The 27,224-nt window shown below is 40.5% G+C and overlaps 1 protein-coding gene across 1 annotated transcript in view; it reads left to right on the top strand.

The window, feature by feature from the left end:
• Nucleotides 1-8,801, top strand: part of URI1 (URI1 prefoldin like chaperone) — a 42,686-nt gene extending 33,885 nt beyond the window's left edge. Inside the window, exons 6-11 of the mRNA XM_026713933.2 lie at nucleotides 135-195; nucleotides 1,565-1,742; nucleotides 2,785-3,052; nucleotides 4,231-4,373; nucleotides 7,304-7,571; nucleotides 7,926-8,801. Coding sequence (XP_026569718.1) covers nucleotides 135-195; nucleotides 1,565-1,742; nucleotides 2,785-3,052; nucleotides 4,231-4,373; nucleotides 7,304-7,571; nucleotides 7,926-8,114 — 1,107 coding nt within the window. The 3' untranslated portion in view covers nucleotides 8,115-8,801. The remainder of the gene's footprint in view (nucleotides 1-134; nucleotides 196-1,564; nucleotides 1,743-2,784; nucleotides 3,053-4,230; nucleotides 4,374-7,303; nucleotides 7,572-7,925) is intronic.
• The last annotated feature ends 18,423 nt before the right edge of the window (nucleotides 8,802-27,224 follow it).

Below are 27,224 nucleotides of genomic sequence, written 5' to 3'. Positions count from 1 at the left end.
TTTCTTTCGATTTGTGTGTCTGAACCAGTTTAGAAGAGCCCCTGGACTTCTGATATTGGCTGGAAATAATTGCCCACAAGGCGTTAAATGGCCATCTTGTAAAATAGACTTTATTTATTTATTTCCCCTACCAGGCAGCAGGCGATGTGGTTGATATCAGAGAAATCACAGAAAGCGGTGAGCTCGAAATGAAAGGTGCGTGTTATTTCTCTATCCTACTTTTGCAACACAAGTTAGCTTGAGGAAATGCTTCTGTTCCTTTTATGTTCGGTATAATGCCGAAAATAATCTACGGCCACTTTAAAGTGGTGACCTTTGATGTGTTTGGTTAGGTTTCTGCAGAGGTTCACAAAAACCATAACATATATATTCATGTATTTGCATATTCACAGTTAGCCAGTGACTGTGTGAATATATAGCCCATCCTAAATAAATAAAGCTTTTTTATGAGGTTCTTTTAATTTTCTGAAGGGTCGCTGGACTTTCTTGCAAAATGTGTTAACGTTAGAGCTGTTCAAAATTGACTAGAGGTGAGTCCTTGATTAGCTACTGCAGTCATAAGCAGCCCCCAAGTGAAACTGTGACTGTGCTTATGATCTCAGTTTAGGTTTTGTCGCTTTAAAGACCCGCAAAGGTTCTAAATGCGAGGAATTGGTCACAAAGTTACTTCATCACCGTCATAACTGCGAAAGTTACTAAATAAGGCCATTGCTAAACAAATACTACTGGTAGAAGATATTGTGGGACCTAGATGGCTTCAAAAAAAGGAACACCTTGAGTCACTTCTTTTGGATACTGTCCTGGTTCATTGCTAAAGTCTGTGCGTTCTATTTACAGAGAGTTATGTTCACCATTTTGATGGTCTATAAAAATCCCCTATCTGAAATTTGAAAAAGTTGCTCAATCTCGGATGAGATGGGCTTTTTATTTGTATTTATTTGTATCCCGCCTTTATTATTTTTGCAAATAACTCAAGGTGGCAAACGCACACAATACTCCTTCCTCCTCCTGTTTTCCCCACAATAAAAACCCTCTGAGGTGAGCTGGGCTGAGAGAGAGTGACTGACCCAAGGTCACCCGTTGGCTTTCATGCTTAAGGCAAGACTGGAACTCACCATCTCCTAGTGATTGGCCCAAAGTCACCCAACCGGCTTTCTTGGCTAAGGCGGGACTAGATCTCACAGTCTCCTGGTGATTGGCTCAAAGTCATCCAACCAGTTTTCATGGATAAGGTGGGACTAGAACTTCGCGTCTCCTGGTTTCTAAACTGATGACTTAATCTCTAGATCAAATTGGCTCTCTTTTGTTTGATCCCGGAGAAGGCAGCATCTTGTGATTAATAATGGACGGCACTGAATTCCCTCCCCATTGTCTCAAGTTACGTTTATTTTTTAAAGTAATACAAGGTTTCCTATTTGGATAATAGCAACCCCTTATTTGTTTGCTATCACATCTCTGGTTTACCAGCAGAACTACACGAAAGCTTTAATAAAACCTTTGAATTGTCTGGTAATTATGTTTACCAAAGCAAACATCACAACAAAACACTTATTTAATTCTTCAGGAAAGCACAGAACTGCTCACAAACCTCATTCAAAACCAAAAATCTGTGCTTTTGAGGGGAATGTTGACGAGAGCGGAACAGATGAAAAACCCAATGGGGACTTCAAATCAGAAGAGGACATTTGGGCCCGACTTGATGAACTGGAAAGGCAAGAGCAAATCCTCGGTGAACTCAGCAGGTACTTTAAGCATGGACTGTTGGAATTTCCAGAAGAAGGGAGAATATTTAGAAGAGAAGCTAAGCTGTAAATGGGTTTTCTCTTTGCCACTGAAACAAGGGGAATCCTTAAATCCTAATAAGAATGGAGAAAGGAGTAATGCGCTTTAACTTAATAGAGTAGAGTAGATTAGGGTATGGTAGGGTAGGGTAGGATAGGATAGGATAGGAAGAATGAAGCCATGGAATACAGTAAAGTAGAATAGAATTAGAATTAGAATTAGAATTAGAATAGAATAGAATAGAATAGAATAGAATTCTTAATTTGGCCATGTGTGATTAGACACGCAAGGAATTTGTCTCCGGTATAGAAGCTGTCAGTGTACATCGAAAGCAAAAATGTACTGATAATCATCATTACAATAATAATACTAATGGGATCGGGGGAGAGTAAAGAATATAATAAGGGTGAATAATAGTACTACAGCCCTACCACACATTCTCCCCACTACTTGTTAGAGCAGTTTGAACCTTGTATCAAGGAGCGATACAGTCAACACTTAAAGTACACGATCCTCGACTTCATTCTTTCTAGGGCACCTTGGGATTTGTAGTTCTGCAAAGGGAGGAGCATGATTATCTTAAAAATGTGGGGGAACTGCTGTGACAGGCCAGTTCACCCAAAATATCTCAGGAATGACTGTCTTGGGAGAAAGAACGAGGCGGTGATGGTTGGTTCTGACGTTTATAAGTAACCCGACAATTTAGAAGGCATTGGCGCTTCAGTTTCTAAGGAATGGCAGGAGGAGAAGCGGTTTTCTGAAAGGTCCAGTTCTCCCATTGGAGGAAATAATTGGGTACTGATCTGATTTAGCAATATAGAACCTTTCTTATGGTTCTAGAGGACCCTAAAGAATTTAAAATCACTAGTCTTATTTAATTATTATTTGACAAAAAAAAACCCCACTTAAAAACAGAGCAAGACATACAGATCATCTGTTTTATCCTAGGACTTAAAATCAATCTTTCATTTATTTTTCCCTCCCTGCTCATTCTTTCTCTAGGATTTCGGAGACTAGCGATGCAAAGGCAGAAGCTGCCTCTTCCTCTGAAGAAGAGAGAGAAGACAAAAAGTTAAACCTGGATATTCTTCCGAAGGACGAAAAACCAAATACTCAGGGCAACTTTCAGAAGGACGTAACTGACTTTGAATCATTCAGAAGTCAGGTTAATGGCCCCAATCATTACAGCAGCGACGATGAAGATGATTTCGCCATTAGTGAGAATGCTGTGCCGACAATATACTTCTCCCACACTGTGGAACCTAAAAGGGTTTGTATTGTCAAGAAGACATGTCATGAAGCAGTGTACTCCAGATGTGTTGGACCTGGACCTTCAGGAATTCTCAGTTTTGCATGATAAAATTCTTAGAACCCCAGGCGCAACACATGGAACCTTAAAGGGTTTGTATTAGCAAGAAGATATGTTAGGAAGGAGGCTTCCCTAGCTTGGTGTCCTTCAGATGTGTTGGACCTGGACCTCCAAGAATTCACAGTTACAAATTCTTGTAACTCCTGTCCAACACATGGAATCTAAAAGGGTTTGTATTCTCAAGAAGATGTGTTGTGAAGCAGCCTTCTCCAGCTCGGTGTTCTTCAGATGTGTTGGACCCGGAACTCCAAGAATTCCATACCTTTGACCATGAAAAGTGAGAACTCTTGAAATTGCTCCTCTGGTATATCTGGAGTTTCACTACCAATTTGGGGAAACCAGAATGAAGTCTTATGGTTGCCTGATGCTTTCCTGCTGGCTGATGATTGCTGGTGGTGTGTGTGTGTAGTAATATATCTGTCAACATTGGAGTAACTATAGGACTGTATATGTTAGCCAAGCTTGGAATGTTTATCAGTTGTTTTCAGTTTTTGCCTTTCCAAATGGAGACATTTTTATTGAGCGGTAAGAGAAAAACTAAATGTGACCAATCTGTCCGTAGCGGGGAGAAAAGTAAGCCTGTCAGGAAAGTATGATAGAAGTTGCATATCTTTTAGTAAGTGATGTATTTATTTCTAGCCCAGCTCTAACCCTGGTGAACTCATTAGTTTTATTCATGAGGAAGTTCACAGAAATTCATTTATCTTTTTAGCGGGTGGTAGTTTTGCAAACTTTGAGAACTCCTGTACTGAGCCATTTTTAAAAAAGAACTGTAGTTTACTGACCTGGCCATAATTAGTTAGATTCACACCATCCTATAAATCAAATATACTACCTCGGTTGCAAATATAACACTGAACTATGGTTTAACGCTGCATACTGTGCATAAGAGTTAGATTCAGGGACTTCCTTTCTTTGACGTGCTTATAAGGGGGTCATAATCAGCTTTTCTTTCCATTTCCACCTTTTGATATTATGGTCCTTTGATTTATTTCCTTCCTCTGGCAGGAGAATAAGATTTTACTTTTGCCCCGTTCCCTTCCTGAATGCTCACAACTACTTGTATGTTTTGACATCAGGTACGAATAAACACAGGGAAAAATACTACTTTAAAATTCAGTGAAAAGAAAGAAGAAGCAAAACGGAAACGGAAGAACAGCAATGGAAATGGACATGGGACGACGGAACTGCCAAATATTAAAACGCCAGCAGATATTTATCGGTATGAACATTGTGAACATTAACGTCCTGCAAAGGATGCATGTGTGTGTGTGTGTTTGCTGCTAACCTTAACTGAACTGAAATAATATGTCCGCAGGAAGTCCTTGATTTGTAATAATTTGCTTAGTGACTGTTCGAAGTTATATACTTCAGACTGGGAAAAAGAAAAGAAAAGTGGGACAACTGGGCCTTGCATTTTATAACCATTGCAGCATCTTCACATTCCCCACAATAATGTGATTTAATTTGGGCTGCTTGATAACTAGCCTGTAGTTTCGGTGGTTGCAACATCTCAGGGTCATGCGTTCGCTATTTGCAACTTCCCAACTGACTTCTGACCCACAAAATCAGTGGGGAAAGCAGGATTTGCTTAGTGACTGCGTGAGTCACTTAACATGTGTGGTTGTCCCGAAGGTGCTTTTTTTCAAGAGGCAACTGGACTTCCTGGGCTTTTTCTTTTGAAGACATTTCGCTTCTCATCCAAGAAGATTCTTCAACACTGAAGCATCTTCTTCAGAGCTGAAGAGGCTTCTTGGATGGGAAGCGAAGCATCTTCAAAAAAAACCCAAAAACCAGGAAGTCCAGTTGCCTCTTGAAAAAAGCACCTTCAGGACAGCCATGACCTGGATGACTGAGAATCTCCATAGAAATTGAACATGTGTTTTGCTTAACAACTGTGGCAAAAAGATCATAAAAATCAGGCGTGGCTCAGCCACAGAAATTCTAGCCCTCCTTGTGGGTCAGAAATTGAGGAGGGACTATCTGTAATGTCTTCCTGCAGCTTTAACATCTTTTTAGGCCTATCTGTTTTGTGGTTTTCATACTTAATAGTTATTTATCCTATAAATGATCCAATAAAATGACATAAAGGGATTTGGGAAAACAATTAAACCCCCGGTTCATGTTATTTGCCTGCCAGTTTGGGGACGTTTAACAGGTATTGCTTTAATATTTTAAAATGCAGATTATTAAGAGAAAACTGAGCCACTGCCTGTTTGGAACCTAAAACAAGGAATAGTCAGCATAGTAAAATATTAAAAATCATACAGAGATTGTGAGTCCTCAGTAAGATTTCTCAATTTTCAAGTTAGGAATCCGTGTTCGTAATATTTCCTGCAACTTTTTAAAGAATAGTTTCTCAATTGATCAGTGAATTAAGATAATTGGAGAGTATTTTAGGGATAATCTTTATGGGGGCAGAAACCTAGTTTGAAATGGAATATGGAATCAGTCAGATTCTATGTTCCGTTCTCACATTCATATGTCTGTCTTAGCATCTGTAAGGGCTGAATCTGGTGAGATGATACCCAGCAAGAATCCAAGCTAGAGATGACTTATGTAAACATGACTGGTTGTCCAGGATCCTTTGCAAACCAGCAATTATTGTTTAACTCAGAAACGTGGGAGGAGAATAACTAGAGTTGAACTATGAAGCACAGAGTGTAAATTATCAAGTTTAAAGCATAACAATGTTGACTTATTTATATGCAGAGGACATATGATTTACTTGTACAGCTTTATTTTTGTCTGATGTCTATTAATCTAGCCAAGTCAAGTTAGAGAGTCTTCAGGCTGAGTAAGCCAATTCCTGAATAAGAGGTTCAATTTTGCGGAGGTGATGTTTACTGCCAAATTTTGGTGTGAAGCCTGACCTTCTAGGCCAATGCTTGTGTTAGAGCTGGGGACCTTGGAGGTCTTCTAGTCCAACCTCTGCCCAGGCAGGAAACCCTATACCATTTCAGACAGATGGTGGTCTAATCTCTTCTGGAGGCAAGCCATTCCACTGATTAATTGTTCTTACTGTCAGGAAATTTCTTCTTAGTTTTAGGTTGCTTCTCTCTCCTTGATTAGTTTCCACCCATTGCTTCTTGTCCTTCCCTCAGGTGCTTTGGAGAATAGCTTGGCTCCCTCTTCTTTGTGGTAGCCCTTGAGATATTGGAGCATTGCTATAGAATAGAGTAGAGTAGAGTAGAGTAAAGTAGAGTAGAATAACGATAGGATAGGAATTAGAATAGAATAGAATAGGGATAGAATAGAATAGGGATAGAATAGAATAGACTAGAATAGAATAGAATTAGAATAGAATAGAATAGAATAGAATAGAATAGAATAGAATAGAATAGAATAGAATAGAATACTTTATTGACCAAGTGTGATTGGACACACAAGGAATTTGTCTTGGTGTAAGTACTCTCAGTATACATAAAAGAAAAGATACACTCGTTAAGAATCAAGAATCACAAGGTACAACACTTAATAAGGGTTAGGGTTAGGGTTATTATGTCACATCTCATCCTCTGTTTTAATAGACTAAATGTACCCAATTCCTGCAAATGTTTTAGCCTCCTGCCCTCTAATCATCTTCGTTACTCTTCTCTGCTCTCTTTCTAGAGTCTCAACATGTTTTTTTACATCGTAGCGACCAAAACTGGCTGCAGTATTCCAAGAGTGGCCTTACCAAGGCCTTATAAAGTAGTAGTAACACTTCACTTGATCTTGATTCTATCCCTCTTTTAATGCAGCCTAGAATTGTGTTGGCTTTTTGGGCAGCTGCTACACATTGCTGACTCATATTTAAGTGATTGTCCACTAGGACTCCAAGTTCCCTCTCACAGTTACTAGTATTGAGTAAGGTATTACCTATACTGTACCTGTGCATTTCCTTTTTCTTGCCTAAATGTAGAACCTGACTTTTTTCACCCTGGAATTTCATTTTGTTAGGAGAGGCAGGACAACATTTGGTTTGCCGAGTAGGATTCATTGATCTTAGGTATCTTTTTTTTAAAAAAAAGGATAAAGGAGGAGCAGGTAAACCCGTAGTGTAATTAATTTGTCCCAAAGATGGAGTGAAATTATGTTGAATTTGTCATACGCTTCTCTCCTCGCTTTCTTCCAAATACTTTATTAAAGCTAACATTTGTCCTTTTGCAGAGTCTTTGTTGATGTTGTGAATGGAGAATATGTCCCTCGTAAATCAATTTTGAAGTCTCGAAGCCGGGAGAACAGTGTTTGCAGCGATACCAGTGAGAGCAGCACCGCCGAGTTTGACGACAGGCGAGGAATTCTGAGAAGCCTGAGCTATGAGGACGCGACCCATAGCGACAACAGTGAGGGCATCTTAGAAGAGGAGGAGGAGGAGGAACAGCGGGAGCAAAACTCCCTTTCTAGAAAAGCACCTCCCTTGTCAGGAATGTATGAGGTAAAGAGAAGGCCCCAGTCACTCTCTCTCAGCCCAGCCCTCCTCATAGGATTGTCCTTGTGGGGAAAACTGGAGGAGGAAAGAACGTTATGTACGTTTGCCGCCTTGAGTTGTCTATAAAAACAAGAAGGGTGGGATAATAAAAACCAAATAAACAAACAACGATTCTTGGAACATTTCCCCCCTCCAATTTCAATCTTGGATTGTGCCCAGAAGAAGCCAAGATTGATAAAACCGTGAATGGCTGCATGACCTTCATTTGGGACTTGTGAAAAAGAGAGAGAGAGAGAGAGAGAGAGAAAGGTAATTTGACATTGATGAGATTATTCCAGGAATGTCTTCTTTTTCTCGCAGGCTTTCTCAGGGACGGTTGTCGAGAAGGAACCTTTGTCGCCCTCCACGATACCACATCCGGTCCTTGCTCACCCAGTCCTGCCAACCATTTTGGAGCGAAAATCTGAGGAGATTCTCTGCGAAGCTTCAGAAGATACGACAAAGAGAGTTTCAAAATTCAAAGCTGCCCGAATGCAACAGAAAAGCTAGTGCCCATGTAAAGAGTGGACTTGGTTCATTGTCACGAAAACGCGTGGCAAGGGACGGTTTGTATCTAGCTAGTAAGACGGCAGGTTGCTTTGACTTCATATTGTTCATACTTAGACCTCCTGTTGATATTCCTTTTTTTTTTTTTAAAGAAAGAAGCAAATCTGTGAAGAAGCATTTCAGAAACCTCCTTATTTTCTTAATATCCCCCGTGTGCAGTCAGCACCTTTATACATGTTTGCCTTATGATAACAGCACATGGGATAATTTTCAAGAGAATAATTCTCATGAAGCTTTTTGGTTGTGCGCATTGAAAGCTAAACGCAAGCAGTTTTGTACCAGATGTGAAGTTAAAAAAATATACCATTTGGGCTACTTGAAAGAAACTTCTCAACTTTCAGGTAGAACCAACCATTCTATTTCACGACTCGCTTTATAATGTTTTAAGGCGCTCTCTCTCTCTCTCTCTCTCTTTTTCTCGCCTCTCATATCCCTTATTGTTTTGAAAGGTTTGCTTTTTAGGTGTCTGCTGACAAATCATTTCTTTCCCACAGGTAGGAAACTTCTGATGATTTAGTTGTATAGAATCTATGAAACAGAATGCCACGTTCATGTATTTTGCAGGGATGTTTCTTTGAAAGGGAAAAAAAATGTATTTTGTAAAATTAAACTTTTCGAGTAAAAACCGAAGAGAAGTGGAGATGGTTTTTCCTCAGTGTTCTCATGTTGAAGCTTCTGGAAACATTTTATGATTTTTCTAAGGGAAAGCCACGGACCTTTTTTCTTTGGTTTGGAACTACTGTGTGTTAATGTCAGGGGCCACTGGGTATTCATGAACAATTTTCAGTTTGTGTTTGCAAACATACACCCTTGGTGCAAGTTAAGGATATTGGCTTTTTATTATTCTGAAGCAAGATCTTTATATGCATCCTGTAGCCATCCTGAAGACTTTAGAACAAGGGTCTTCAAACTTGACAACTTTAAGACTTGTGGACTTCCACTCCCAGAATTCCTCCTCCAATCATATTAGCTCAGGGATTCTGGGAGTTGTTGAAGTCCACATGTTTTAAACTTGCCAAGTTTGAAGAGCCTTGTTCTAAAGTCTTCAGGATGGCTACAAGATGCATATGAAGATCTTGTGACACGAATGAGCCTACAGGAGTTGGTAGCATCTACTTGACCTTAGCTGATCGTGAAAAGCTAAGTAGGATCAATATAATTAGTATTTTGGATGGCGCACCAACAGGAAAACCCAGAGCTATAGATTAAGAGAGGTAAGTAATTGAACATAGATGTAAAGGTTTCCGTTGTCTAGTTGTGCCCATCTCTAGCGGGTGGTGCTCATCTCTCTTAGCCAAGAGAGCCAGCGTCGTCTGAAGACATTTCCGTGGTCATATGCCTCGCATGACGGCATGTTCAGGCACATGGAAAATTGTTACCTTCCCACCAAAATGGTACTCGCATTATCATGCTTTTGAACTGCTAAGTGGGCAGGAGCTGGGGCAAGTAACAGGAGGTCACCCTGTCATGCAGCACTCAGGTCTTGAACCCAGGTTGTCAGCTTTCCAACTAAGAAGCTCAGCATCTTTAACCCACTGAGCCATCGTGGGTGATGAAGCAGTCGAAGACCGAGAAACTACTGTGTGAGGTTCCAATTATTGCTACAGGTATAGTGTTGGAACGAGAGGACCATTTGATTTCTGAGTAAAATTAAACACAAGTATCCCCCAAACTAAGATCAACTCCTGGTGGGTACAAGAGAATATTTGTGTAGTTTTCCTGGAAATGAAATAAAAGGGCCTTGTTGCTTTACATCATCTGACAGTTCCCTAATCTTCAGCCAGTAAGGAAGGAGGTCTGAAGAGCGTATATATATATATACTATTGTCATCCTGATCATTCAAATCAGTCCCAGATTATATGAAGAACGGTCAGGTACAAGTGAATTTAACTCTGTCTGAATGAGAGCCGGTTTGGATCTAGTGGTAAAGGCACCAGCCTAGAAAGTGGGAGGCTGTGAGTTCAAGTCCCACCTTAGCCACAAAAGCCAGCTGGGTGACCTTGGGCAAGTCAGTCTCCCAATCCACCTTACAGGTTGGTTGTTGTGAGGAAAATAAGAAGAGGAAGAAGTATTGGATAAAATTAGCCATCTTGAGTTATTTGTAAAAATAATAAAGGTGGAATACAAATAAATAACATGTATGAAAATTAGAAAGGGCGTACTATACGTTCAACGCCAGCCTTTCCATACTGTAAGCTTTCTAAGTATGCAGAGAAATACCTGAAGTGAGGAGGAAGAGATGAGCACTCTGATGTAAAATATTGTTTCCTTGGCAAGGAAGATAGGAGAAAGATTAGGCATGCCAGAATGACTGAGTTCACACATGGTACTAAGCTGAAGATTTGCTCTGCATAATCTACCAAGCCCTGATTTTTTTTGTTGTTGTTAATGGTTTATTTGGCTGTTGGAAAAATAATACTCCTATGCCATATTGTGTCTATACCTACCAAGTTCAGAATCATGCACAGATATTCCCCGTGAAACTCTATGGAAGAAGCAAAAGTTGGATTTTGAAGAAACGAGGTAGAAGGAGTATCGTTACTTTTCAACTCCGGTGTTGGAGAAGACGCCTGAGAATACAAACCAAGAAAGCAAACCAGTGGATCATCAAACAAATCAACCCATAGTTCTTACCCAAGGCACAAATGACCACATTATCATACTTCAGACATATTATGCGAAGACCCAGCTCTTTAGAGAAGGCTCTGATGCTGGGAAAACTGGAAGGAAAGAGTAGAAAAGGGTAACCAGCAGGCTGGAGGATGGACTCAAAGGATCGATGAGGACGTCTTCGGGAATGCTGAAGGACCAAGTTAGAGACATCAACATGGAGAAGGTCTACCTACAATGACTTGAGTCATATAATAATTTGTCTGGAGTTTGCACATTAAGTCGTGATTGACAAACCAGTGAGTATCTTTTAACGCATCACATTAAGCCAAGAGTGTCGAACTCAAGACCTGGGGCCCGGATCCAGTCCAGGGGGTGCTTAGATCTGGCCTGCAAAGCTGCCCTGAGACAGCGATGCCGCCCTCCCGAGCTCCGTTTTCGCTGACAAGAGAGTTGCAAGAGGCTGTCACAGCCGGAAACGGAGCTCGGGAGCCAATTTTCTCTGGTCGTGCACTCTGAGACCACCACAGGCGTTCCCCCCCACAAGAGTGACGTTGAGCTGGCCATGCCCACCCTGGCGCCCTGAGGTCAAACACAACCCTGATGGGGCCCTCAATGAAATTTGCACCTAGCCAAAAGCAGATTAGCCCCATTTTTTTTTGCTTACCATATGGGATTCAGCCACGAGTGCCATATGGTTTCTGTGTCAATTGTTGTCTATGGGAAAAACTAATCTCTGTAGAGGCCTCCAGTGCTACCACAAAAGTAAGTGTTTGGATTGCAGTAATGATGACCCCTTCTCAATTGGGGGGGGCGGAACCCCTGATGGTCCAAATTCTATTTTGCCCTCCTCTTTTGACTCTTTTTTTGGGAGAAAAGGGTGGTGATTGGAGTGTAAGCTTGCAAACAGACATCTTAATTGGATATCTCAAACCTTTTTGGAGGTGTTAATCATTAGCTTGATACATGCTGAAATGTAGATTTTATGGCTCTAAAGCATATTGCGTTAGTACTAAAATAAGCCATCAATGCCAGTCCACCCTCTATTCACGGCTAAATATTTAAAGGAGGTTATTTATAGCTTCTTTAATGAATTCTTGGCTAAACAAAATGAAATTATGTCCTAGAAAAATAGAAGCTATTTTGTAACCAGAACAGTGCATCTATAAAATACAGTGCTATGAATATGTATTTTAAATAACAAAAGGGGGCGAGATCTAATCTGCCAGAGCTGGTTAATTAGAAAAAATATTGGTCCTAAACCTGAATGTTTGTATATACAGTAAATTTCAATGTTTGTACCTGAAGCCTAACTGCTTTGTTACACTTTTTCATCCTTTTCCAGCTGCCATTATCAGATTCTCTAGGATTTTTCCTTTTCTTTCAGTGTTTGGCCATCTTTAAATTGAAGTATCATATTAATGACCTCTAGGTGCACATTGTGTTAATCTGTGATTTGTTTAATCATGGTTTATTGAGTAAATCACAGTTGGGAGGTTCATAAAATCTCTTTTAAGTCACAAACCATGAGTTATAAACTACAGATCATCTTTTAAGTTAAAATCATTGGTTCAGTGACTGTTTGAAGTTACAAAGGCAATTAAAAAAATGATTTATGACCATTGTTCACACTTAGGATTATTACAGCAACCCCATGGTCGCATGAACAACATGAGGACGCTTGGAAACTGGTACATGTTTATGACTGTTTCAGTGTCCTGAGGTCTTGTGACATTAATACCCGAGTTATCAATTCAACAACTGCAGTGATTTACTTAACAACAATTATGGCAAGAATGGGGCAAAACTCAAATAACAACTGTTGCTCTTAGCAACAGACATTTTGGCCTCAATCATGGTCATAAGTCGAGAACCTCCTATACAAGATTGGATTTGCCAAAGCTAAGGAAAACAAAATCCTGTTCAGCTTAGCCTGTTGTATGACTAAGGTATAATCAAACATCATTGTTGCTGAATAAACTAATTGAGTTGGCCAGGTAAAATTTTAAACCAGAACCAAACCAAACACTGGATGGTTGAACAGAGTGCCTAAACTCAACCTTGCCAAATTTTGGCTTAGTATTAAGTTTTATCTGAGCAGTCCTATCGGCTTAAACTGAATCTTGGTAAATTACACAGTAAAACATTCTCAAAAAAACTAATGCTTAGTGAAGCTTCCCAACCTTACATGGTACGTTAATATAAATCCATTTTCTATCAGGTATGCAACCCAGTGGCATCATCTGCAGGAAATGAGAGAGGCGTGAAACAAAGAAGAAATAATAATAGTAAACTTTAGGGGGGAAATACATCAATAATCAAATGAACCCAAGGAATCCTTGCAATGGTAAATGAAGAGGGGGAAAGACAATTGTTTTAATGCTGTTTAGGTCTGGAGGAACGTTAGCCTACAAAAGCAAATGGATTTTTTTAATTAATGTTGGGGTTTTTTTTTTACAAGAATAGTTCCCAACAATTTTTTAACTCTCGGTGACTTACATTTCAAAATAGGAGCTAGGCTTAAAAGAAAGGGTATGGGTGAATGTTTGGTATGCAGTATTTCTGTGTCACAAATAGCTCTTTCTAACCCACATTAACCCCATGATATGTGAATTTTGCCAACTCCCACTGTGTCTTTTAAATCAAATCCAGCACATCCCCAAGTGTGCTCTAATTTCTAAACGAACTCATCCTCTGGTGGAAATCCTTTAATATTCCACTGCAAATGAGACAATACAAGATGAACGTAATATCTTTATTAATTGTAGAGTTTAATTGATCAAAACTACCGGACATGGTTTTATTTATAACAATTTCACACTAGATCAGATGGTATAATATTAACCAGCATTTATTATTTTATTAATGAAAGTTAAGATACACATTTATCTCAATAGCTGGATGACCATGGATATACAACAGTTATCTTTATTCAGGATTGCAGTGACATGGATGGGATGGGAATGTCTAGCTGTGAATTGGCGATCATTGGATACAGACCGAGTTTGCGCACCACACTAAGAGTTGACCCCCTGATAATGGGGTAAATCATAATTGGTTGAGTTCACACAGGCTGACTCCAAAGCAACCAATCCGTATGATGTTTCAACACAACGGATGAATTGGTTCACTGCACGAACAACGTTGGGTTGGGTTGAGTTGGCCTCAACACCCGATAGGCTCCAAATCAGACAAGGATCTTCTAACACAGGTAAGCAATGGCTGCATCGGCAAGCATTGTGCTAAGCCCTAATGTGGCTTTTTGGATTTAGCGCTGATGCAAATACAAACAGCTACAATCATGCTTCATAATTTAGCATGCTATCTGATCCCCCAGCCCACGATGAATAATTCAACCAGTCATGATTAAACAGTGACTTGGCTTCGTGTGCACACTCGGCCCTTGTGACTTTCGCCAAGCCCAATTCTTAACGTTTATTTGTGGTGACTAACCCACCACAGGGCCCTCTCTCCTTAATTCAGTCCCCTTGTGAAGCTCCAATTTTGACTTTTCATCTTAACTTCCCTTGGAATCTGGCTCTGTTGGATGGCAGCCCTGCTGTTTGCATGTAATTAATTTTGCATGCCGGTAGGTAGCAGTGCTGAGCAGAAGCTACAAGAGAAAGCTGCCAGTCAATGCTGGTAATTTATTATTCATTTCTGTTATAGGTGGGGTGTGCAGCCAGTTACAGTAATAATTACTAAGACCAGAGTGTTTCCTAGGCAACCGATTCTCCCCCCCTCCCCATTCATGCTGTATGCCTGTAAAGCATGACAGTGCTATATTCTGAGGTTTGTTGCCCTCCTGCTGTTCCAGGTTTGAGGTTAGTTACAGCATCATAAGGGTCTCTCAGGCATAAAGAGCTCAGGCTGGGATTAAAGCCCAGGGAGAATGCTATCACCCAGCCTCTTCCTCTCCTGTTTCACTTTTAAGTAACAAGGTTATAAAAATGCAAATGCCATTTCTAGGTGGGTTGATATAGCTAATATCACTGAGGATTCCTTTAAGTTGGCAAACACTCTCTTGTTTTTAAAGGGAAAGAACAGGCACAAAGTCATTCTGCTTTTTTTTTAAACACAGCACACACACACACACACACACACACACACATATATACACACACACACATATACACAAACACACGTCTTTTTATTCCCTTCTGGTGAACTGAATGCTCCTTTCCTTTTTCACTAGAAGTCTCTTTCTTTCTTTCTTTCTTTCTTTCTTTCTTTCTTTCTTTCTTTCTTTCTTTCTTTCTTTCTTTCTTCCTTCCTTCCTTCCTTCCTTCCTTCCTTCCTTCCTTCCTTCCTTCCTTCCTTCCTTCCTTCCTTCCTTCCTTCCTTCCTTCCTTCCTTCCTTCCTTCCTTCTCTCTCTCTCTCCCTCCCTCCCTCTCTCCCTCTTTCTCCACTCTCCCCACCTTCTTCTCTCCTCCATATAATATTTCAGCTGTCATTTGCATTATCTATATATACTGTATATATAAGTGAAATACCACTCATGCATCATCACAAAATCTCCAGAACCGTAAAGCCTACAAACTTGAAATTGGGCACGTATGTTCCTCTTGGCTTCTAGGTGCTCACTAAGAAAGGATTTTTTGAAATGACCACCAGAGCATTAATATTTCGTATAGTATGATTAACATGCTTTGATGCTAAGGAGTTCTACTCCCCCTCCCCACCTGAAAAGAAAGCTGTTCCAAATGCAAAACACAAGCAGAGGAGAGGAGTTTCAGTTTCACAGCACCAAGCAGCTTTAGTACAGAACAGTTGAGCTAAGCCACACCCAGGCTCCTTGCTGTTTCCTTGCTCACCCAGCAAATACTGTTTCAGTTTCCACAGATCCCTCAACTCACACACTGACAGGATGCTAGCCAGATGAATACCGATGGATGCTGGTAGGCAGAGGCAGAATTTTTTCCCCTTATTTTCATCCCCCAAAACTAAGCCCGTCTACATAGTTTCGTAGTGAAGCATGGGTATCAAGCTAGTAGTGTAATATATAAACCTAGTTAATATAGCGTTTCCTTAGCATATACCCAGAAAATACTTACTGACTATAAAATAAACCATGGCTTATCGATGTCCTATCCACGTGGCCAAAATCTTTGGACTAAACTCTTTAATTACAAATATTCTAAAGATGCTACATAGAAAACATGAGAGGGAGGGGCTAAATATTAAACTTTTATTCTTTGCCATTGAGTTAGCCTCCCAATTTGCCAGCTAGTTTTTCTTTTTACGAAGCTATTAATGCCAGCTTGGTTTGGGGTATGCCAGGGGGCCTGATTCATGCCACCTCTACATTTTGTTATTGAGTTATGGGTCTTTACAGTGGGCAAGGTCACTCAGGATGAAGAGAGAATTTATTCAGGCTCATTCCGGTCTCAATCACCCCCAAAGAACTATTCACTTTTCCACTTGCGTATATATATTGCAGCAACCATGTACAAGAAGCAGGAAATGGATGGATTGGCACAAAGGGTTCTCCAATATTCCAAATTTTGCACACCGTTAGCTCCAGCTCTGTACACCCTTCATTCTGATTCCCGAACTACCAAGTGCCCTAGGCAATCTTTTCTATGGGTTAAGAGCCACTTAACCATGAATTTAAGTGGATTTACGTTAGGCTTGAGCATAGCCACCAGTTGGGCACCTCCTGCCAGCTAGGCTAGCCAAGATGTATGGCAACCAATTACCCAATTGTCGGAAATGCTTGAAAGAAAGGGGTACTTACTACCACGTATGGTGGTCCTGCCAAAAAACTCAGAATTTTTGGTACGAAATCTGATTAGGGTTAGAAGAAATGACGGAGTTAAACATTAGTTATACACCAGAGATGTTTCTCTTAGAAATAATGGAAAAGAACTTCAATAAAGCTGATGCCTATTTAATCATACACGTAATCACGGCAGCTAGAATAGTATTCACCCAAAATAATAATAATATTTTATTTGCGGTCACAGACCAATATTCACCCAAAATTAGAAAGCAAATGAAATACCTAGTGAAGATGTTATAATTGATGAGATATTACAGTGTGCCGAAATGGACGGAGTGGCACTAGAATTGAAGGAACAAGATAAATTAGAATACTATAAAGTATGGAATAACTTAGCATCAGAGAGGTATGAAAGGGAGCTGACAAAATTTGAAATAAGAACTCAAGATGAAATAGGGAAGAGGTGAGATACCTCATATTTGAAAAATAAGAAAAAGAACTACAAAGCTCAAATGTATATATGTATATATATATAGATGTATATAAATGTATATATCCTTTGAAAATTTCTAAATGCAAAATATTTTGACAGAAATGTATGTCAAGGACGACCACTATGTTCACTGTTCTTTCATGTTTATTGTTCACTTCCTATTTTTACACTCTAACCTTTCCCAAGTATAGAAGAGCTTTCTCCCTAACTCGCCTTAGCACTACTGGATGGGCGATTTAAGAGGCTCCCGATTAACGAGCGGCTATGTCCCTGTGACAGAGCTGAGGTTGAAACTGTGGAGCATGTCCTTTTATATTGCCCTATGTATAACGCAGGCAGATCTAAGTTACTGTCTCTCCTTGAAACAGACCCTTCTAGACCCAAGTGTAGTAATTTGTTCTTATATTGTCTAGAGGATGGCTCCTCATACATCACTTCTCAGGTTTCCAAAAATTTTTTCATAGCTGTAACCATCAGAGGAGAACGCTGTAATTCCCCTTAGTCAAGTTTTTGGTGACCAATTGTTCATGACTAATTTTCCCATGTTCTTCTTTTGTTGTACCTGTGTTTTGGTCTGTGACCGCAAATAAAGTAGTATTATTATTATGTTTATATTCAATTAAAAATTTTTTAGAAAAGAAAAGAAAATAGCCACCAGTTGGCTGGAAAAGAAAGATGGGACATCCTTTGATTTCCAGTTGTTGACTTATAAGTTGTAAATCACCAATGACAAATAATGCTGGAACTGCAGTCTAATAATACGTGAAAGATCAGTCACAACAGCCTTCGTTTACCAGTTATACAATTGGTGAAGAAACTATCAGCTAATAAGGATGGTATCAAAGCTGACACTTTGCCAATAACATGACCTTTGGCCACTGGTGGACATTCACCTTGCTTTCCAGCATCACTCCAGCTGCGTGTTTCAAAAGTAGGTTATTTATTACGTATCTCATTAAAGAGTAAAATCATTACAAAACAACAACAACCTACCAACGAACCAATTCAAGAGATGTCACTCTTCACTATTTCCTAGAGTTGTCTGAAACAGAGGTAGCAAAACAATGTTTATTCACAAGCTTATATGCTCAGATGCAAGATCTAACAAATTCTGTTGTTTAACTTAATCTTTATTATGGCCTTCAAGCCAGGTAACACAATATATACTAAATATAGCATGCATATTTTCAGAAGCACCCGTATTTATAATATGTACATATAAAATAAGTAGTAAACACAATAGAATAACAATACAAATACTAGTGGTAATCACAACTAGTATTCTTCCTTCATAAAGGAGAGAAATAGAACAAATAGAGGCACAGAGTTGAGGAACCTGGCAAGATACATCAGGGTTCTGGTCAGACAAAAGAAGCTACAACATGTGCCAGGGTATTTCTTCAGAATAGGATAGATGGATGTCACGTGAGATTCTCTGTAAGAGGAGGGTTCCAGCACTACATGAAATCATCCCTGTATGTTTCCCCGGCATTTCTGCAGAGGTAGAGAAATCAAGCCAGCCAAGGTGAACTTTCAGAACTGCAGTGGAGAAAGATAGGGTGGGTCCACGCCCTTTGAAAAGAATCTTCAGACAGCGGCCATGGAGATCCTCCAGTCAACCAGGTCATGGTTGTCCCAAAGGTGCTTTTTCAAAAGGCAACTGGACTTCATGCTTTTTCCTCGAAGAGGTTTCACTTCTCATCCAGGAAGCTTCTTCAGTTCTGAATGAAGCTTCTTGAATGAGAAGTGAAACGTCTTCCAGGGAAAATAAAGAAACAAAGTCCAGTTGCCTTTTGAAAAAAGCACCTGTGGAAACCTCAGATGGTGGGATTTGAAAATCATTCTCACAAATAGCCTGCTTCAGAAGACTCCTGGCATTTTGAAACCTGGCAGTTGATGTTCTTCAAAGAGAGAATTCAAAACTGGAGTTTACTATTAGCTCTTTTTAACCAAGTTGACTTAATAGGGCTTCTGAAAATCGGCTACCAAAGAAGCAGAGGTTCAGATGAGCAACCAGCATTTTTTTTTTATAATGTCCACTGCATATATTCGTGCAAGAAAATCCCTCCAAGTATTATAACTTTTGCACCAAAGAATGCATGAATTTTAGCCTTCCTCTCCAAAGCAAGATAGTTGGGCTACCACTTGGTTGGCTGCATGGGTTAAGGGGATGAGGACTAATGAAGAAACTGTAGGCCAGATCTGAAAATGGTGAGGGGTAGGTAGCTCTCTCTGATCAAGTTCAAAGCTGAGTATTTCTTAGCATCATCCAGAATTGTCTTCATGTGCCTGAAGTCCCACCCCACTCCAATTTTTTCACCTTCCTCTGGAGGAAACGTTGCAATACAAGATGAAGAGCCTTTTAGTTGCCTTCCTAAGTCAATTCCTAACCCCCATTCTCTCTTCGCCCCCTTTTTTTTTGGACGAAAGAATACTTTGCATCTTAGACAAAGGAAATATTTAAACTGTTAAATCTGAACAAAGATACAGTCTGCATATGACTTCTCTGAAGCCCTATAAAAAGAAATCTTTAAAATTGCCTGTTCACTCAAATTTACTGAGTGTAGCAAAAATGTCAAAGGCATAAAGTCAGAGAAGATTGAATAAAATAATGCAGAAAGACAGATTAGTCATGCACAGACCCACACAGCTTTTCACAGTGCACAATACCACTTTTTATTACCGCTCTAACTTTACAAAGGCTATGCTCAATGCATAGAGGATGATACATGGGTCAGTCATGTAATCTGCCTTTGATTCAAAGCCTCATTTATCTGGACTCCTTTTCACAAAGACATTGATGAGAGATTTCACTGTTTCTATGGCATTGTTTTATTTATCATGGCTGCTGGGGGGGATGGGGAGAAGGAGGAAAAAGGAGAGGGAGGGAGGGAGGGAGGGAGAGAGAGAGAGAGAGAGAGAGAGAGGATTATGTCGTGGATTTCCAAGCCAAGGGTTTTAACGAGGTTTCTTAGCAAAAGTTTGCAAAGATCTACATTGCCTTTTTACAAGAGGGGTTTGAATGTTTTGCTGGCTGAGGAGCCTTGCAATTGGCAGTAAATATTTATGTTATGATTAATAGGGCTTTTTTTTTTTTAGAAGTCAGAAGAATAGCAGTGAAACCACGGTCATTTCCTCAGATTTTTTCCAGATTTACAGAACAAAAGATAGAGATCTATTTCTTTATCGGTCTTCAGGGATGCCTCCAGTCATCCACACGCATGTAGGGTAACACCGATTAATCATATTAAAACAAAGAATAAAAATAAATAACTTCCCTTTGTTTGATTTTACTTTTTTTTTAATTCTTCCCAATCTAATAGAACGTTGAAGGAAAAACAAAAAACTCCATGAAGCAACTTGGGTCTTGGTTTGACAATGGGATAATTCTCAAAAGCTTGAACAGGTTCAAATTTGGTCTGGGAAGAGGTCTGAAAATGATGCAGATCCAATCTGTGCGGGGAAAAATATCCCCTCCCCCTCCAATCCCTGGTAAACCTACTGAAGGAGCAGTTGGGTGCTGATTTAAAATGTCGAGAACTCCTCTATTCTAAGTTCCCTAGTCATGTAACCCAAGACAAAGCATCCGCTCTCCATCCTGAATGAGTAGTCCTCACTTAGTGACTACAGTTGGAACCAGCAAATACATCGCTAAGCACTGCAGTTGCTAAGCGGAAAAATCATGACTGTGATGGGCTTAGGACCTCTCTTCCCCCTTGGTCTTTAAATCGAACATGATATTGAGCCACGGTGGCGCAATGGTTGAAGTGCAGTACTGCAGGCTACTTCTGCTGACTGCCAGGTGCCTACAATTTAGCAGTTCATATCTCACCAGGCTCAAGGTTGACTCAGACTTCCGTCCTTCCAAGGTGGGTAAAATGAGGATCCAGACTGTTGGGGGCAATAGGCTGACTCTTCTAAGCTGCTTAGAGAGGGCTATAAAGCACCGTGAAGTGGTATATAAGCCTAAGGGCTATTGCTAGTGCTGTATAACCACATCTTGCAATTTTACTTCCAGGTTCTCCATCAACTCTGCTTATCACAAGCCAGTTGTGAAGCTCCTGAATGACGATCACATGACTGTGAGATGCTGTGAGGGTCGTAAATGCAAGGATTGGTGACCAAGCTATTTTTTTTTTTACACTGTTGTAATTTTGGATAGTTGTTAAAGAAGGCTGTTGATCAGTGAGGACCTCCAAGTGCGTGCGTGTGCACACACACACACACACACGCACACACATACCACCCACTCTGACACAACATATGCATCTCCTGGTTTTTAGCCTGATGCCTTTAACAACAACACTAAACCGGCAATTGTTAGAATTAGTATTACCATCATGGTGTCTGAATGGGGAATAAGTGATTTTTCTAATTCACGCATAAAACCTCTCTCTCCTTTTCCTCTTTAATCTCTGTCCTTTTCTTTTTAATTCTGAAAGCAGTAAAAAGTGATGAAGGAAGAAAAAAAACAACCATCTAACTTGCTTGCAATATACATTTGCCCTCTTCTTTTCTTTCTAAAATATAAAGCTGTCTGGAAATTCATTCTCTCTCTCTCTCTCTCTCTCTCTCTCTCTCTCTCTCTCTCTCTCTCTCCTCTCTCTCCCTCCCTCCCTCCCTCCCTCCCTGTCTCTCTCCTTCTCCCTCTCCCTCTCCCTGTCTCCTGTCTGTCTCTCTGTCTGTCTCTCTGTCTCTCTGTCTGCCTGTCTCTCTGTCTGCCTCTCTCTCTCTCGTAGCTCGGCACCCTGTTTTAAATTTGAGCCATATTTTAATTATTTTTAGAGCGGCATATTTATTATTTATGCATTCACAGAAGAAAAGCGACTATTTGTCAGTCAGTTTTGTATCTTGCAAATTTAATAAACAGCAGCCCTTAAGATAGAATTTCTAAGCCTGCCAACCCTGGCAAAACGTAGCTAATGCAGAAGTGTCAACAGTGAATCTCATAGGCGATGCTGCGATGCTTCTCAATTGAGGGAAACCAACAAAAATGGAAGTTTCTCAATTATCCAGGGCAAGGGAAAGAGGCTGTACCACTTCCCCTCCTTTGGAGCTGCGCCACTTCCAACCACAAGCAGAAGGACTCGCTGTGAAAGAGTATGAGTCTACAAAAATTGCTCCATTACAATTCTTGGCAGCCCATGACAGCTTGGCTGAAAGTGAAGGATACTGGGAGTTGTAGTTCAGCTACATGCTAAACTAAAAGGCCATTGAACTCTGGTGCTGGAGAAGACTCCTGCAAGGCGATCCAACTGGTAGAAGATGAAACTCAAATACTTTGGCCACCTCATGAGAAGGAAGGACTCACAGGAGAAGAGACTAATACTGGGAAAGATGGAGAGCAATAGAAGAAGGGGAGGACAGAGAATGAGGTGGCTGGATGAAGTCATTGAAGCAGTCGGCATGAGCTTGAATGGACTCCAGAAGATGGTAGAGGACAGGAAGGCCTGGAAGAACTTTGTCCATGGGGTCACGATGGGTCGGACATGACTTCACGACTAACAACAACAAACTAAAAGAGTGCAGAGAAGAGCAACAAAAATGATTAGGTTATACGGAGGCTAAAATGTATGAAGAATGGTTACAGGAATTGGACGTGTCTAGTCTAATGAGGAGAAGGACTAGGGGTGACATGATAGCAGTTTCCCAATATTTGAGGGGCTGTCACAGAGAAGAGAGGTTCAACCTATTATTCTCCAAAGTACCTGAGGGCAGGACAAGAAGCAATGGATGGAGGCTTATCAAAGAGTGGCCCAGTCTAGAATCAAGGAGAAATTTTCTGACAGAGAGAACAATTAATCTGGCTTATCTCTAGAAGTTGTGGCTGCTTCATCTCTGGAACTTTTAAAGAAGAGATTGGACAGCCATTTGTTCAGAATGGGATAGGGTCTCCTCCTTGAACAGCGGGTTGGATTAGAAGACCTTCCAACTTGTGTTATTTTGTATTCTGTACATGTAACTGCCATAGGTCCTCCAATCATTTGTAAAGCAGAACGCACATAAGCTTAAGAATCCTTCTCCCTATTTATTAAGCATTAGGGGTCCCCTCCCAAAAACCTCCATCTTTATTCTGAAACGATACCGATTTATCCCATTATTAAGACTTCTGGTTGACCGCATTTAGCAGTGAACATTTTGTTTTGTTTCGTATTTCTTCCATTCCGGCTCCTGTTTTCGATTTGGAAGGGCGGCTTAGCCCAGTTGGGAAGGGTTTCCTAGGCCGACCTACCCCTACTCCCAAAGATTTGTGAAAATTGCATGACAGCTTCATTCAAGGACTTTACAACATCCCTTGAAGCCAAATCTTCTCCCAAGCTGAACAGACTACGTGAAGGGAGCTTCGTTCCCTCTCGCCTTTCAGCTCCAAAGTAATTTCCATAGCTCAGAGACTTACCATTGTTTGTCTCCACTCGCTCTTGAAACAAAGTTTTTGGTATTAAGTTTTCCTGGTCCTGCTGAGAAAGCCAGGAATGAAAGGACCAAGAGTGACTGACACAGAGTCCCTAAGAATATTAAAGGGGAACTTCCATCTAATTAGCTGTCCCCCCTTGAAGCAGGCAGCAAAAACAAAACAAAAAAACCCCCCAACCACTGTTGCTTTCCCCATTCAATTTCTTGGGCCCGACTTTTTAAATATGCTCTCATTCAGATTTCTGACTTGTCAAAGCCAAACACAACAGGCCATTCAACCGATGTTTGTCTCCTGGGTTGAGCTAAGTCATCAGAATTCCGTTGTCCTTATTCCTTCTTTCCTTCTTTTATTTTTTTTTAAATACAAAAACAAAGAGATTTCATTTTGCCCCACCGGCTTTCACCAGTGAAGCCTAGACTTCTTTGTTAAGCTCTTCTTCCATATATATATAAAATGGACCCATATTTTTAAAGAAATGGCTAAAGCAGAGATGATTAATTTCCGATTGATATCTGCATGCGTGGCTATGTCTGCCTGCCTCTATACATGTAAGGACATGTAAACCATCGATCACTTCTCAGGCACAGTCCTGAAGCTCCCTTCATTGGGTGAATTATCTTTGAAATATTTCACACAGTTACTGAATTAAAAGACACAGCAGAAAACCATTAAGTCTGCCCTCTGCTAATGCAGAAAGTATCTTGCCGTAGTACAATATCCCTAATAAATAGCCATCCAATGTTTAAAGGTGTCAATTACTTTCTATAGTTTTCATTTCAAATGCCGAATGATAAGACATTATTAGGAAGTCATTCCTGAAATTTAAGCTGTTTGTCTATTTTCCCTGTTACTAAAATACTGTAAATTCAAGTCTGGATAGGGTGCTTAAAAAGTTTACAATGTTTAAAACATTGCAATTTTCTCCAAACATTGCAAAGTTGCTTAAAAGGCAGGGCCATCCAACCCCGCACTTTTCCAAAATCCTCAAATCTTTAGATTTTTCCCTCAACTTCAGTTTCACTGCATGAAAATTTGCCTTCATTTGGAATGAATTGTCACCAATTCATCCAATTAATTCTCGTGGTGGTGGTGCAACAATTCTTTTAGAATTCTGTTTGCTGTTTTGCACTTTGGGCCGCGTAGGAAGAGCTGTGTTTGTAATTAATATCTTGGAAATAGACTTCATCAGGCTTTCATAAATAAAATTCATAAATGGCATTGAGTATGTGTGTTCTGGCTGTGATTTCTCATTCCTGACATTCTTGAGTTGACAGGAAAGGTCTGTACAGAAGGCTCTGATCACAACTCTAATGCTTGTTAGGGTCAGAAATTAGATCTTGGTTACCATAACCCCAATAATATTAGAAGGGAGCAAATACACGAGGGGAATTCTTTGGCAAAGTGTAATCCTGAACACAACTTGCTTTGGGAGGGCAAACAATTTTTTTTTTTTTGTTATTTAGGGTAGCACTAGCACTTAGGCTTATATGCCGCTTCACACTGCTTTATAGCCCTCTCTAAGTGGTTTGCAGCATCAGCCTATTGTCCCCAACAATATGGCTCCTCATTTTACTGACTTCAGTAGGATGGAAGGCCGAGTCAACTTTGAATTGGTGAAGATCAAACTCCCAACAGTGAGCAGAATTAGCCTGCAATACTGCATTCTAACCATTGAAACACCACTGCTCTTAACCACTTTAGAATATATCTTTCACTGTGCCTTACCAATTACTGGTGCAATGTTGGTGAGAGCTGGTGAAAGTTGAACTTCAAAATGTCAGAGAGAAAGATCATAACATCAGCTTGAATTGGCCTGATGTATATTGGAAATCTTTGCACGAGTGCTATTATATTAGATTCCCTGATTCAAATCCACAGGGCATCTGTACAATTGCATTCTGTTATCTCTTGTGCTTGATTTATATCAGGGGCCTCCAAACTTGGCGACTTTAAGACTGGTGGACTTCAACTCCCAAAATTCCCCAGTCAGCTGGCTGAGGAATTCTGGGAGTTGAAGTCCATAAGACTTAAAATTACCAAGTTTGGAGATCTCTGGTTTATGTGGTTGAAGATCCATGCAAATGGGTTGCTTGGACAAATCAAACATTTTACCTGAACATCTATATAGTTTGAATCTTGAGTCCTTGAGCCTTTCCATTTTGTTGACCATAAGTCTAATAATATTTATCCACATAATTGCTATTTATTCAGTCCTCAAAAACTTACTCAGTCAAGTTTTGATGTTGCTGAACTCCAGTTTCCATCATCCCCGTCATCTTTGGCACAGGCCAACTATAAGGGGAGCTTTAGTCCTTCAATCACTGGAGGGCTACATGTTACCCACCCCTCGCTTAGAGCTACATACACAACAAACCATTCTATAAATGGTACCCCTAAATAGAAATTATTCATCAAGCCAACATATAGAGCCATATGTTTGTAAGTATGGCTACGATGACTTAATGCATGTGCTCACAGCACAAATTTTATAGCGTTGTGCATCTGCAGCTGAGATTGCGTTGAAAACAAACAAAAAAGAAACAGGCCGACTGAAATGGAAACTTTTGTTACTTATAATGTTAATGAAACCAGTTTATCAGGCTGCACAGAGGAAGTAGAATATTTAGTGCCATTTAATGTCTAATCATCGTCATTTCTTTGAATAAATCACATTGCATTGTCTAGAACCTGAAAAGACTTCGCTTGTAACTTTCCTAATAAAGAGTAGTTTATTTATTTTTATTAAAAAGACACATCTCTGGCACTTCTGCCTGTGGGAAAAGTTGTTCTGTATTTGGAACTTCTGGCTGCTCTGCTACTAAACGGAAGCATCTTTGCAGCATTTTCACTAGACGTGACTGTGGCAATCTGCTGGAAACTTTGATCCCCAACTCAAAACAATGCCCACATGGGTGGAGGGGGTGGTGATGGTAAAGTGTTTGAAAAAATGGCTGTAAGGAGCTATGGAGATGATTTTGGGAAACAGCAGAGGTGGCCTTCAGCAGGTTCTGACCCGTTCTGGACAACCGGTAGTGGAAATTTCATGTAGTTCAGAGAACCGGCAAATCTCACCTCTGACTGGCCCCGCCCCCATCTCTTCTCCGCCTCCTGAGTCCTAGCTGATTGGCTGGGTCTTCTTTGGTTGCCTTGCACAGGAGAACAGAGCTGGAAAGCGGGTTAGTGGGGTGGGGAGGGAATGGGGATTTTGCAGTATTCTTCCCCTGCCATGCCCGCCAAGCCACACCCACCAATCCATGTCCACAGAACCAGCAGTAAAAAAATTTTTTTAAATCCCACCACTGGAAACAGCACAGTGGTGGGAAGATCAGGTTATTTGGGTGGGATTTTTGCCCACTCGTGTATTTATTTTATATAGGCCGATGCTGAGCTTCGTAGAAGTGTGCAGTCTGTCAGAAATTATCCTCATCCCAAATGGGCAGCCTTTTTTCTAGAGTGACACGATGGCAGTTCTCCAACATTTAAGCGGCTGTCACAGAGAAGACGGGCTCAGGCTATTCTCCAAATTACCTGAAGGCAGGATAAGAAGCAATGGATAGAAAACCAGTCAAAGAGAGAAGCAACCTCGAAGTCGGGAGAAATTTCCTGACAGTGACAACAATCAACCTGTGGAACGGCTTGCCTTCAGAAGTGGTGGGTGCCTAGAGGCCTTTAAGAAGAGACTGGACAGACATTTGTCTGAAATGGTACAGGGTCTCCTGGCTGGAGCAGGGGATTGGACTAGATGACCCCCAAGGTCCCTTCCAACTCTTCTTTTATTCTGTTACTTTTTCTCCTCTCTGTCAGGAAATCC

The sequence above is a fragment of the Pseudonaja textilis genome, chromosome 11 (assembly GCF_049901715.1).
Source record: "Pseudonaja textilis isolate UNSWEBS1 chromosome 11, rPseTex1.2, whole genome shotgun sequence".
Lineage (NCBI taxonomy): Eukaryota > Metazoa > Chordata > Lepidosauria > Squamata > Elapidae > Pseudonaja > Pseudonaja textilis.
Note: the sequence above shows the minus strand (reverse complement) of the source record. Positions and strands in the feature narration are given on the sequence as shown.